Here is a 14,213-nt window from a genome sequence, read left to right on the forward strand (position 1 = left end):
GCGCATGTGTGTGAGTGCTATTAGGTTGATATAGGCAAGATGGAATGACTTTGAAATCCACAGTAAGATGTTTGGATTTCGTTTGGTACTGGAAACCATTTCATGAGAATGCTATAATTTACTGTCACTTACAGAAGGCACTTTTAGTAGTGGCAGCATTTAGAGCAGCAGATCAGTTTGGAGATATGCTAAAGGGAGTGCTACCAGTGGTGGTCTGTGTTATTTGAATGACAAATCATGCAGCAATGTGTAGGTACCATTCTGCATTTTGGAGCTCCAGCTGAGAACAAAATAGACTCCCTGTTTTCATGGAGATTACAAATGTGGGAGAATGGACTGACAGTAGGCAAAGAGAATATCAGATGATAATATCCTAAATGAAAATAAAAGAGTAGAAGGGGTAGATAGTAATGGATTGGTGGCAAGAGGCTGTATTTTTTATAAGGTGGTCAGAGTAAGGTTTTATGATAATATGATGTGAGCAGAGACTTGAAGGAAGTAAGAGAATAATGTTACGTGAATATCTATGGGGAGATCATTATAGGCAGAGAGGACAATAAGAGCAAAGACCCTAAGCTAGAAGAGTGCTTCTTGACTTGTTGAAAAACAAGGAGGCCTGGGTGGCTGGATCATAGTGAGCAAGTGGAACTGTGGTGAGAGATGAGGTCAGACAGTAACTGGGAAGGCAGAGTAGGTTGGGATATAGGCTTTGTAGGGTCTTGTGAGCAATTGTAACACTTAAATGTTCACTCCAGTTGGGAAATCATTAAAGGGTTTTACTTTTATTTTTTTGTTAATCCTCATCCAAGAATATTTTTTCCATTGATTTTTAGATAGAGTGGAAGGCGGGAGGGGGAGAGAGAGAGAAAAACATTGATGTGAGAGAGACACATTGATTGGTTTCCTCCTGCATGACCGTAACTGGGTCCGGGGATTGAACCTGCAACCCAGTTATGTGCCCTTGACCAGGAATCAAACCCAAGACCCTTTAGTCCTCGGGCCAACACTGAGCCAAACCAGCCAGGTCATTAAAGGATTTTAAACGGGAATGATAAGATATGATTTATGTCTTAAAAGAATCACTCTGAACTATGTTAGAAATAGACTCTAGGGGTACAGGGCAAAAATAGTCACATTAAATAAGAATACTTTTCTTTAGCAGATATCAAACATAAGCTAAATATAATTGAAATAACTAATTGGTAGCTTATACTGAAGTGGAGTGCTGCCAACCAAATAAGGACATTATTTTTGTCAAGTGCCACTTCTTTTTTGTGCTAAGCCATTGATTTCTTTCTCCTTACAACTTGAAAAATAGAATATGTATCATACTTTACTTTGGAATTCAAAAACATCTGAGATTTTAATGTTATTTTTCCCCCTGTTGTAGCTCAGGCATTTGAAAGGATGATGAGCCCAACTGGTTCTAATCTTAAATCTAATCATTCTGATGAAAGTGCCACCAGCCAGCTTCTTCAGGAGACCCAAACATCCAGTATACCACCTTCACCAACAACTTTACCAATCTCAGCCCTTAAACAACCAAATGTTGAAGGTAACTAGAAGAAAATGCTATGTCTTAGGCTAAAGATAAGGTATTAAAATAGAAAATTTCTGGTATCGATAAGGTCTGGTGAGGAAAGAGAAACCAGACTAGATATCAGAAGGAATTTAATACAGGAAACTGGTTATACATGTATATTAGAAAACAAGAAGAACAAAAAGAGCATGTTCAAGTGACTCAGAGATTAGTAACAGCAGGAAACAACCACCACCTCTAGGGCTGGGGGAACAAAAAGTGAGAGGCAGTATTACTGGAGTACAATGCAGGAGCACCAGGAGGTATACTTTGTTCTCAGACCTGGGATTCAGGGGTTGGGGTACCATGTGGCCAGTGCTGTGACCTCTGGGGGAAGAGCAACAGGCAAATGCTAGAACTATTCAGGGGCCTAATAGGGTTAGTGCTCAGAGTCTGAAGGAGTGTTCTGGGGTTGATGTAAAGGAATACTGAAAATCATGGGACATGCAGCTCATATCTGGTGGTGCTGCTGCTTTAGGAATCTTGACAGGAACTCAAAACAGAAAGAATTCCTTTTTCTCACCTTCTAATATCCCACCTACCATTGGTGGAACCTGACTAGAGCTAACTACCAAGGGGGTCTGGGAGTTGCACTTTCCAAACTTCCAGTGTGGCATCAAAGAGCATGGTGGAGAAGGGTAAGCTTGGGTTTGAGATACAATAGGTAAATAACTAACATATCTCCCTTTCCTTAAAAATGTGTTTTTAAATGTATGTTTTACAAGAATAAAAATGTTTTTTAAATCTTTGGACTCTGTTCTTTTTAAACAACCTGTTGTAGTTTAAGGTCTTGAGTCAACTTTGTGTACATTTTTAAACTTAAACTTTTTGTCTATAACATGCTAGAAAATAACATTGTCAGTTAAAGGCAAATTCAGATACTTGCGACAGTTATTTTGGACTTTAGTTTATCTCTCACTCAATAGCTATTTTCCATTTATCATTATAACTTAAATAAGGAGATTCAGCATGTGCAAGAGTGGGCAAAAGTAGGTTTATAGTTGTGAGTATGTGAAACACAGAGTTAATAAAGTTATTGTAGTAATCCTTAACCTGCATGTATTTTTCTTTTTCTTTTTTTTAAATTGTTTTCTTTATTGATGCTAGAGAGAGAGGGTGAGGGAGATAGAAACATCGATGAGAGAGGACATCGATTGGCTGCCTTCTTCATGCCCCCCACTGGGGATCGGGCCCACAACCTGGGCATGTGCGCTGACTGGGAATCGAACTGGTGACCTCTTGGTGCATGGGTCAATGCTCAACCACTGAGCCACACTGGTCGGGCTGCGTGTCTTTTTCTACATGAACTATGGTTATATATTATAATTCTAAAGCTGAATAAATTTGTTTTTAGAAATACTTATATATTTTCTTATTGACATCCTGAATTATTAATTTATAAAAGTATTGTAAATAGAAGAAAGGTACCTTATTTAATACATACACCCATATTGTAAAAATTATATATGATTCTAGTTTTATCAGTGTTATTTGTATTATATTTTGGAAGGTAGACATATTGATCCTTTTAATCTTCATACTGTTCTAAAATCACCTGGCAACAATTTTCATATCCTTCCTTTGTAGATGCTTTATAACAAACAAACAAGTATTTATGCTGATACATAATTATTTCCTCCAAATGTGGGAAGAAAATAATATTAATGAAGTTTAATATCTACGTTAGAAGAATAAAATATATTATGTTTCTCTTGTCAAATAAATAAAAAAAAATTACCTCTGATGCACAAGTGATCCTGTTTCTTTTTTTTTAGACTTTTTATGCCTCTTTCTGTTCTTCATATGTTTTTCTTTGCTTATCTGCCATGCTCTGGTCTAGTCCATTTTTCCTTCCTGTGCCTTATTCTCTAAATTTTATTCAGTCTCCACTCTGCACTCACAAATTTAGTTTTAATAATATAGGCTTTAAATCTGCCCCATCTTCAAGAGACAACCTCTCGCCCGGCCATTGTGGCTCAGTGGTTGAGCGTTGACCCATGCACAAAGAGGTCACTGGTTTGATTCCCAGTCAGAGCACATGCCCAGGTTGTGGGCCAAATCCACAGTGGGGGCATGCAGGAGGCGGCCAGTCGATGTTCTCTCTCATCGATGTTTCTATCTTTCCCTCTCCTCTCTCTCTAAAATCAATAAAAAAGAAAAAAGGTATAACCTCTCCTGTCCACTCCTTTTCTGAGTACACAATTCCCAGGCTCATCCTGCCTTTGTATGAATAAGAAAAAGACTTCCACCCTGGGTGGCTGCACATAAGGCCATTTCTCTAGGCCTTTGCAGTCTTGAGAAGGCAGGGCTCGACAACAGGTAGCAAATGCTTTTGAAAACTTTCCTGACCTATTTTTGTATTAAATTATTGCAATATTGCCAAGCTAAAATGCTTTACTTTTTAAACTGAATCTAGGATTATGTTCCAAAGAACAGAAGAGAGTATGGTTTGCAGATGGTATACTTCCCAATGGTGAAGTTGCAGATACAACAAAATTATCATCTGGAAATAAAAGATCTTCTGAAGACTCTAGTCCTCTCTTACCAGATCTGCCCTTGGTAAGGAATCTAAAGAATGGCCTGTTAATTTAATAATATTTATTTTGCAGATAATTCCCTACGTGATTATTAGAGTACTTTTTTTTGTTTTTTATCCTCACCTAAGGACATTTTTTTTTTTTTTTGGATTTATCTTCAGATAGAGCAGGAGGGAGAGAGGGGGAAAGAGAGAGAGAGAGAAAGAGAGAGAGAAACATCGATGTAAGAGAGACACATCGACTGGTTGCCACCCACACAACCCCAACTATGGCCGGGGACAAACTGTAACCAAGGTACATGCCCTTAGTGGGAACAGAACCTGGGACTCTGGTCCACAGGCCAATGCTCTGACCGCTCGGCAAACCGGCCAGGGCTAGAGTACTTTTAAAAAAAAATCTTGCAAGCTTCCTAAAATGAGAAATATATGGTGTGAATATATTTTTGATTTTACCTTTTTCATTGTCACACTTTTTATTTTATTTTTATTTATTTTTTTATCCTCACCCGAGGACATTTTTCCATTTTTTGTACAGACAGAGTGGGAGGGAGAGAGAGGAAGAGAGAGAGAAACATCGATGTGAAAGGGACATGGAGTGGCTGCCACCCGCACGACCAACCAGGGCCGGGGACAAACTGCAACCAAGGTACATGCCCTTAGCGGGAACCGAACCCGGGTCTCTCCGGACCGCAGGCGGGCGCTCTAACTGCTGAGCCAAACCGGCCAGGGCTCATTGTCACACTTTTTAGTCTCAGTACCCCTTATGCTCTTAAGTTACTGAGAATTCCAAAGAGCTATAAGTTATGTGGGTTACACCTACTGATAATTATTATATTAATATTAAAGTTGAGAAAACATTTAAATTCCTTAATGAATAAACTCATATTAATAGAAATATTTTTATGAGAAAAATTCAAAACAAAAGTTTAGTCAGAGGGATACATTATTTTATATTTTTGGCTTAATGTCTGGCATAGTAGAAGAAAAATGCTTATAATTACTATATATTCAGTTTTTTATATGTTGTTTTGGTTAAATTATATGAAGAAAATCCTGGGACCTCACAGAGTCACTGAAAGGGTCTTGGGAACCCCAGGAATCCCTGGACCACATTTTGAGAAATACTGTTATAGGGAAATAAAACTGAGATTTGTTCATTTTTTATTTTTTTAAAAATATGTTTTTAATGATTTCTTTAGAGAGAGAGGAAGGGAGAGAGAGAGTTCGAAACATCAAAAAGAGAGAAATATTGATCAGTTGCCCCACGAGATCAAGCCTGAAACCTGGGCATGTGCCCTGACCGGGCATCCAACCAGGACCTCTTAGTCCATGGGATGATGCTTAATCCACTGAGCCACACCAGTGGGGCTAGAACTGAGATTTAGATGAATATTTGTTAAATAATTTTCAAAGATTTAGTAAAGTATCTTGTGGTATTTATGTTTGCATTTATATAAATGTGCTAGGTGTTAAATAGAAGATACATAGTATAGACTCCCAGTCCACTAAGAACTCTCATTGTAAAGTATCAAAGTGCTCATAGAAGCAAGTGTTAATATATGAAGTAGGAATGCTTTTATTCATTAAGCAAATATTTACTGAGTGTTTTACTCTGTGCCAGTTACCTGGTTTATTCTGAGTAGATACATTGAACAAAATGGATATGTATCATGCTCTGCTCAAGTTCATATACTATATAAATGTATGCTGTTTGTCAGTAAGAGTTCAAGAACTAGATTTTACAAATAGCCATTATTACCAAAATTGTTTCTGAGGTAGCACCTACCCTAAACAGTATTTTAACAAAATGAAAGTTCTAAATAGGCTAGTAAGTATTCTTTGAGTTCATAAATGTCTCATTTAACATTGACTCAGGTTTGGCCAGTCTAAAAAAGAAAGGGGCATTATTTAAACATACTTGAGGTGTAGTTTATTACTTACTATTGGTGCTTACTACTGTGGACTGTATTTATCACTCTGCTTCCTAACCACTTCGCACCCTGTCTTTCCTTCTTTTCCTCTTCCTCCTTACCCAAGGCCTTTCTGGCTGTCATGAGACAAAGAGCCTTGGGTTGAACTAAGCTTGCTCACTGGGTGATATGGTGTAGGGTCCTGATGTTCTCCTTGCCTTCTTTTTCCAGCCTGTAAAGTTAAAGTCATTAGTACCCACCTGAGCATACAGTAAAGCTAAACCTTATGCCCCCGAATTGAAAGAAGCAAAATGATACTTTTTCTTGGGAAATTTGGCTTCTGAAGTATTTCTGAGCCCATTTTGGTTTTATGTATTCTTATTAAAAAGATATGTTTGGTTATAGAGATGAACATTTCACAGTTGAACAGAGAATATAAACTGAATTTTTTTTTATTCTATATTTTACAGATGGTAAACACAGTGGATCACACCCATTCTACTACAGTGGAAAAACCAAACAATGAGATAGGAGATATTACAAGAAATGAGATAATTCAGAGTCCTATTTCTCAGGTTTCATCTGTGGAAAAACTGCCCATAAGCACAGGAACTGAGGGGTTACCTACAACTGGTTCTTTTACACTAGATGATGATGTTTTTGCAGGAACTGAGGAACCATCTAGTCCTACTGGTGTCTTAGTTAACAGCAATTCTCCTGTTGCTAATACTTCAGATTATAGGTTACTGTGTGGTATTGATAAAAATGTAGGCAATAAGATTAGTCTTCTACCTAATGATGAGGACAGCTTGCCCCCTCTTCTGGTTGTATCTGGAGAAAAGGGATCAGGTAGGAATAGCAATTATATAAAATATTCAATTTTTTTTTTTTTTAAGAATGTACTGATGAATTTTGTCTAAGTTGTATAAAATGCATTATTTTATTTTATTTTATTTATTTATTTATTTATTTTTTTATCCTCACCCGAGGACACCTTTCCATTTTTTGTTCAGGTAGAGTGGGAGGGAGAGAGAGGAAGAGATAGAGAGAAACATCGATGTGAAAGGGACACATCGAGTGGCTGCCACCGCACGACCAACCAGGGCCGGGGACAAACTGCAACCGAGGTACATGCCCTTAGCGGGAACCAAACCCTGGTCTCTCCGGACCGCAGGCTGACGCTCTAACCGCTGAGCCAAACCGGCCAGGGCAAAATGTATTTTTTAAAAACTTGATTGAAACATGTGTTATGGTTTGGTAGCTTTAGTTTACAAAAAGTTTTATCATATAAAAACAAATTCCAAAAAAGATCGGAACTTTTGAGTTGAAGGATTTGTTTATCACATCTCTCTAATTTAGAGTGAGACAAACGTCCAATACAACAGGGAAACTCATAGATTTTCAGCCCTGAAAATATTTCCTTTGTATTAGAGTTTTTATTACATATGATTTTTTTTTTTTATAAAGGAGCATAGTGCCTAAAGAAAAGAATATTGGATTAGATGACAAAGCTAGGAATTTTAGTTTCTCATCAGTTACTTAATACATGTATGACTTGAAGCATGTTATATAATCTCTTTGGGCCTCAGTTTCTTTTTAAAGGAAGAGAACCTAGATCACTAAGGTCCTTTTCAAGCTGGAGATCCTGTGATTAGCTCCTACCTCATAGTAGTTACCTAGGATACATACATCCTTGTCATTCCAGGCATTATGCTGTATCCTGCAGCATGAAGTGATTATGCTCTGTGCATGATAATGTAGGGGAATGGAGCTTGGGATCATCTTTATGTCAGTAGGAACTATTTCATGAACCTGGCTATAAGTTGCAAAATTATCTTCAGTCCTGTTCTCTGTAGGCCATGAATATTTTTCTGTTGATTGTTAAGACTTTATTTTTTATTTTATTTTTTTGCTACTTGTCGCTGACTTAGGGCATATGTCAGCAAGCAGCATGTACAACTTGGATCTAGATTATTTCCCCAGCATTGTAAGTTTCAGAATTTATAATTGGAGCAGCTGGAGGACTGGAAACCACTTTACAAAAAAGTTTGTTTTAAAATTTTAATGGTGCTAAAATTATATAAATGTACTGTTTAATCAACATTTTTGTGTCTACACAATATATCACAATTTTTATGTATTACAGTATTAATATCTTTACATAAATAGAAAAGTAAAAATGAGTATATAACAGTTGTCCAGGGTATTGACTAACTATGGAACCTGTTGTTTAAATTTGATCAAGCCATTAGTGGATTTATAAATCCGTTTTTGTTTGTTTTTTCACTACAAGCATATTTAACAGGATGTCATTTTTATTCTAATTATGTGTCATTTTCATGATTTAGTGCCTGTAGTAGAAGAACACCCATCTCATGAGCAGATTATTTTGCTTCTTGAAGACAAAGCTTTTCATCCTGTTACATTTGTTCTAAATGCTAATCTACTCGTGAATGTCAAGTTAGTATTTTGTAAGTAATGATTCATCTTTCTTTGCCTAATTGGTAAGCAGGATTTCTGAATTAACTACATCTTCAGGTTAGATTTTGACTAGTAATCATGGAAAATAGGCAGAACTGGATATTGGTTGTTTTTTTTTTAGCCAAATATGAATATAAATAAATTTTGCAAATTGATATTCAATGAAACTTGAAATATAAGCTTACAGATTTTTACTAGTGTCCCTCAGTAAGTCTTATGTTAAGGTTATGGGCTCATAGCTGAGCTGTATTTTGCTGCTTATGGTACATTTAATTGTATTTCATTCATATAGCTGTTAGATAAATTGAAATTTGGTAATTGAGATAAGCAGGAATCCTGATTTATTAGCAATAAAGAAGTTTAAAGTCAATGACTTGTGGCCTAATTAAAAGTAAGGAAGTAAATAATCTTCAGTAATAAATAATCCTCACTACTCAACAATGCATCTCTCAGCTTTTCATCCTCTTTGAAACTAACCTGATTCTTACCCACTACATTTCAACGTATTAGTGCATCTTTTATTTTATTGTTATATTAATTGACTCCATAAAATAATCTTTTTTCTCTTTTTTACATTAATCTTATACAATTCAATTTGAAATTTTGTGAGGAGAACTGTGGAAAAATAAGAAATTTGAAAATTGTGCTTTGTGCTAAGGACAATTATATTTAGTTATTTTGGTTAATAGAAGTTGACATTTATAGTTGTGTGCTTTTATCACTTAAGATTCCTCAGACAAATATTGGTACTTTTCAACCAATGGATTGCATGGCTTGGGACAGGCAGAAATTATTATTCTATTGTTATGTTTGCCAAATGAAGATACTATTCCTAAGGACATCTTCAGACTATTTATCTCCATATATAAGGATGCTCTAAAAGGTATAGCTTTTTATTTTGAACTGTTCAGACTAGAAATGGATAAATTAATTAAACGCATTTATGATTTTGATTATGCTAACTGTACTAAAGATTTATTTTATGAAGAGATTGTTGATTTTATAGATCTTAATCATTTTCAGTCTCCTTAAATCTAGCATTTTATACACAGATTCAAACAAATTTTTAAAGTGAGAGAATAGTTGCCTTCTTGTTTTTTTTTATGTGTCTATATATTTTTTATTACTGTTTGTATAAGATTGGGGGGACATGATGATTTTTCACTTGACCATGCAGTAAGGAGAAAAGTTTTAAATAGCTTATGGTTAGAAACATTTTCAGATTTTTGTTCACAATTCTGTCTCCGGGAATAACTGAGCTTTGTGCACACAAGGTTTTTTAATAGATGCTTCTTCAAGAGTTGAAATAAAAAAAAATTTCTATATTGCCTTTGTTTAAGAAAGTTTATATTGAAACATTCAAACTCAGACTGTTTCTTTAAAACAACTTAAAATCTTTTAAAAATGATTTTATTTCCAGGAAAATACTTAGAAAATTTGGACAATATTACCTTTACTGAGAGTTTTCTCAGTAGCAAGGACCATGGAGGATTCCTGTTTATTACACCTACTTTTCAGAAACTTGATGATCTCCCCTTACCAAGTAATCCTTTTCTTTGTGGAATTCTTATCCAGAAGCTAGAGATTCCCTGGGCAAAGGTTTTCCCTATGCGTTTAATGTTGAGATTGGGTGCAGAATATAAAGGTAAGTCTTCAAATAATAAGTTAAATTTCATAGGCTCAAATAGACTGAATATAAAAGAAGAATTTCAGGGATATCATTAAAATAAAAATTTTAATGGATTAATGAGACCACTTTTGTTTTGTTGTACTTTTAAAATTCCAAAACAACCCTCCTCTACTACCAAATTAGTCTACAAAACCTTGGTATGTCATGAAGTTTCTAGATGTTCATACTTATTATATTAACTTGCCTTAAAATATATTTTTTAAATTTCCCAACAAAACATACAAAACCTTGAATAGTTTTCTTAAAAGCATATACTGTAGGGAGTTCATTTTATGCTGCCTACATGTTAAGAAGGTACATTTTGGCCCCCCTCAAACTTAAGGGGTTTTGAATTGCTACTGCTTTCAGTTACTGACTATAATTGAGTTGACTATTTTTAGAGAAGGAAATACTTTTTTGTTGGTACATGACCCTAGCAGGAACTGAACTCGGGACTCTGATCTGTAGGCCGACGCTCCAACCACTGAGCCAAAACTGGCCAGGAAGAGAGAAGGAAATACTTAAAAATAATGGCTGCCATGTTTATTAAGCATGAGGTTCCTTTTTCTTATTTTTATATTCCTGACATTTAGCTTACCCAAAAGTGATGTTGACTATATCATTTATGTATAATATATGTATATTTGAGTGAGTTTGTGTGTATCTTTACATATCTACCCTTGATACAATGGGACATTCCAAAGCTGTTATGAAATAATGGTCCAGGTTTATATGTATTTATAAGTTGAAATTATTACCAGTGTTAAACTTTTTTGAGAAAGAGGAATGGGGACAGAGGGGTGGGGGAGAAGGAGAGGGAGAGAAACATCAATCAGTTGCCTCCCATATGTTCCCTGACCAGGGATCGCACCCACAACCTAGGTAGGTGCCCTGACCAAGAATCAAACCTGTGACCTTACTGTGTACAGGACAATGTTCTAACCAATTGATCTATACTGGGCAGGGCTCTTTATCCCTTTTTTCAAGAAATTTATTACATGTGAAGTACATTACATTTGATGAAATTTTATACATTTCATTCTAATATAATTTAGTAGGTTTATTTTTTGAGTAAATTAAATGTAGGGAAGTTACAAAGTGACCATTACTATTTCAAAACAGACAAATTCAGTGAAAGAGATAGTCATTTAAATCCCTCTATTTTGCAAATTTTATTAAACTGTGATTTTTGGGAGGAGGGTCCTTATAATTTAGGATTTCAATATATGATTCTATTAAATAGTGTAAAAAAGTAACAAAATTTAACTTTTTTTTTAACTCCTCACCCAAGAATATTTTTCCATTTGTCTTCAAATAGAGTGGGAGGGGGAGAGAGAGAGAAACATCGATGTGAGAAGGACACATCGACTGGTTGCCTCCCACAGGACCCTGACCAGGGCTGGGGACAAACCACGACTGAGGTACATGCCCTTGGCCAGATCGAACCCAAGACTCATTGGTCTGTGGGCTTATGCTCTACTGCTGAGTCAAACTGGCCAGGGCCAAAATTTAATTTTTATCTCAGGTTTTGTGCTGTGTGAACTAAAGAGCTTAATTAAGAATTTTCATTCTGAGCCAAGTGTTATATCCAATCAACTTAATATTTTGTCTCTGATATTAATATTTGAATGTGTTTTTATGGAAGGTTAGATCAGTATACTAGCTAATCTTAAGTAATTATGGAACATACAATCTGTAAGTTTGGCCTATATCACTTCTAGATACTTAGTCTGTTTTTCACACAATGAGAAGAAAATCATGGAGCAACATGAGGGACTTCTCAAAAGATGCACAGGAGTTGGAGTTACAAAGCTGTGGTAGCTGTTTAGTGGTGATGAGGGCAAATCAGCAGTTTCACATAGAAGTTAACTAGTCTCTGCTATTCTTTTCTGAGTTCTTTCTATGTTCTGCTGGATTTTAGGTAGACAGGCATTTTGGTGTTACTGGTGCCCATGCCTTTTTAGAATTGAACTTGGAAGTGTGGTGTGGTGTGGTGTGGTGTGGTGTGGTGTGGTGTGGTGTGGTGTGGTGTGGTGTGTGTGTGTGTGTGTGTGTATTGTTTTAGAGATAATATACATATAGAAAAGCTAATGACAGAAGTTGGAGTCCCGTGATTAAAAACTGAAAACGGTCTGAAACTAGTTATTTTCAAATGGGGATTGCCTATACTTTCATGTTGAGATCATTTGGTTGGAATATCATTAAATGTTGAATTAGATGATTTATGAGGTTTCTTTATAACTCTGACAGGAGGTCATTCTAAGCTGTAACTTTTTGAAAATAGTATTTTAAATAAAATTAACCTCTATCATGTTACAAGGATACTCCTAATTCATAAGAGATGAAGTAAAAAGTCAGCATTTACCTTAAATGTATCATTTATCATTTTAATGTCTTTTACAGTAGTACTAAGTACTATGTCTTATATTTTTTCTAGTCTACATCCTGTGCCCTCTAAATAACTTACTTATCCTTTAAACACTACAAAATATGTTTGTAATGGCAAAGATGTGAGTTACCCTGACTTAAGCTTTTAAAATAGATAATGTCAGGTATGTTGTCTTAGAATTTTAAGGATGTACTATATATTTGTATAATACATATTAGAGAGGTTTGTTTGGTGATTACCTAACCTGAAGTTTAAAAATGTATCTGCTGCCCTGGCCGGTTTATCTCAGTAGTTGGAGCAATGGCCCGCTGACTGAGTCTCAGGTTCTATTCCAGTCAAGGGCATGTACCTCGGTTTCGGTTTGGCCCCAGCCATGGTTGGGTCGTGCGGGAGGCAACCAGTCAATGTGTCTCTCTCACATTGATGTTTCTCTCTCTCTCTCCCCCTCCCACTCTATCTGAAGATAAACGGAAAAATATTCTCGCATAAGGATTAAAAAAAAAAAATGTATCTGCTTTTTATCATCACAGAAATAGTCTTACCTTCCTTTCTTCACCTTCGTTTTCTTCCAGAGGTCCTGCTGCATTGCCAGCAAGTTATCTTTTTCTTTTTGGTGTGCAATATTTATAGTGCCCTAAAGAAAGAGAAAAGTAGTTAAGTGATAGGTTCTAGGTCCCTTCTCCTTCTCTGCATTGATTTCTCTGACTCTCTGTGCTCCTTTTATCATACTTACCCAAGAATTATAAGTTTCCTATATAAATCCATAAATTAGCACAATTGAATATTATTTTTACATGCCTTTAAATTCTTTAGTTCTTCATATTTCTGTTTAAATTCAGAACTTTATAGGGGCCTCTAGCCAATTATTGCAATTTTCCAACTGTAATAATTTTGTGGAAACGTAGGGAAAAGATTAAATGCTTTGGTACCAGGCAAGCCTAATTTCAAATCTGTTTTACCAGTTATTAATTTAGTCACCATATAAAAGTTTGGTCATCTCTGTGTCTCTACTTCCCCGTTTGTAAAGTGGGGATAGACATACTTGCCTCATCGGGTTGTTAGGGTTTAAATGAGATAATGTATGCAAAGTTCCCAATTCAATGTAGCCCCTAGTAGATATGCAGTATGGGTTAATGTCAGCTCTCATTTCCCCCAAATAAATGATTGGGGGGTATTTATCCATACTGTTTGAAAAATAAAAATTAAAGGTAATAATTCAAAACTTTTTAGGGTTTTTTTTGTTTGTTTGTTTTCACAGTAACCAGTTTTTCTTTCTTATGTATAGCATACCCTGCTCCTCTAACAAGTATCAGAGGCCGAAAACCTCTTTTTGGAGAGATAGGACACACTATTATGAACTTACTTGTTGTGAGTAATTGAACTATTTTATTAAGTGTTTGCATATTGTTACTTTAAAAATATATTTACTAAATTTTACACACGTTTTCCTATTTTAATTTGGCATATTTGGTATAATGAAATTCTAATCCATTTACTGTAAATGGACTGTTTTTAATAGATTGCTTTTTAGAACATATCTCCTAATTTATATGTACCTGATTTTAATTGCCTTTCAATTCATCCTGCTGGAGTGCTTACACATTTGGGTAATGTAAGATCTACACAGATGTTGAAGCTTTTGAAGAGTT

General features: G+C 35.6%; 1 protein-coding gene across 1 annotated transcript in view; it reads left to right on the forward strand.

Moving 5' to 3' along the window:
• ZFYVE16 (zinc finger FYVE-type containing 16) overlaps positions 1-14,213 on the forward strand; it is a 62,020-nt gene that overhangs the window by 22,125 nt on the left and 25,682 nt on the right. Inside the window, exons 5-11 of the mRNA XM_036279340.1 lie at positions 1,391-1,555; positions 3,996-4,138; positions 6,496-6,874; positions 8,374-8,496; positions 9,234-9,389; positions 9,927-10,151; positions 13,850-13,932. Of these exons, the coding sequence (XP_036135233.1) occupies positions 1,391-1,555; positions 3,996-4,138; positions 6,496-6,874; positions 8,374-8,496; positions 9,234-9,389; positions 9,927-10,151; positions 13,850-13,932 (1,274 nt within the window). The remainder of the gene's footprint in view (positions 1-1,390; positions 1,556-3,995; positions 4,139-6,495; positions 6,875-8,373; positions 8,497-9,233; positions 9,390-9,926; positions 10,152-13,849; positions 13,933-14,213) is intronic.

Source organism: Molossus molossus, unplaced genomic scaffold, assembly GCF_014108415.1.
Source record: "Molossus molossus isolate mMolMol1 unplaced genomic scaffold, mMolMol1.p scaffold_m16_p_3, whole genome shotgun sequence".
NCBI classification, from domain to species: domain Eukaryota; kingdom Metazoa; phylum Chordata; class Mammalia; order Chiroptera; family Molossidae; genus Molossus; species Molossus molossus.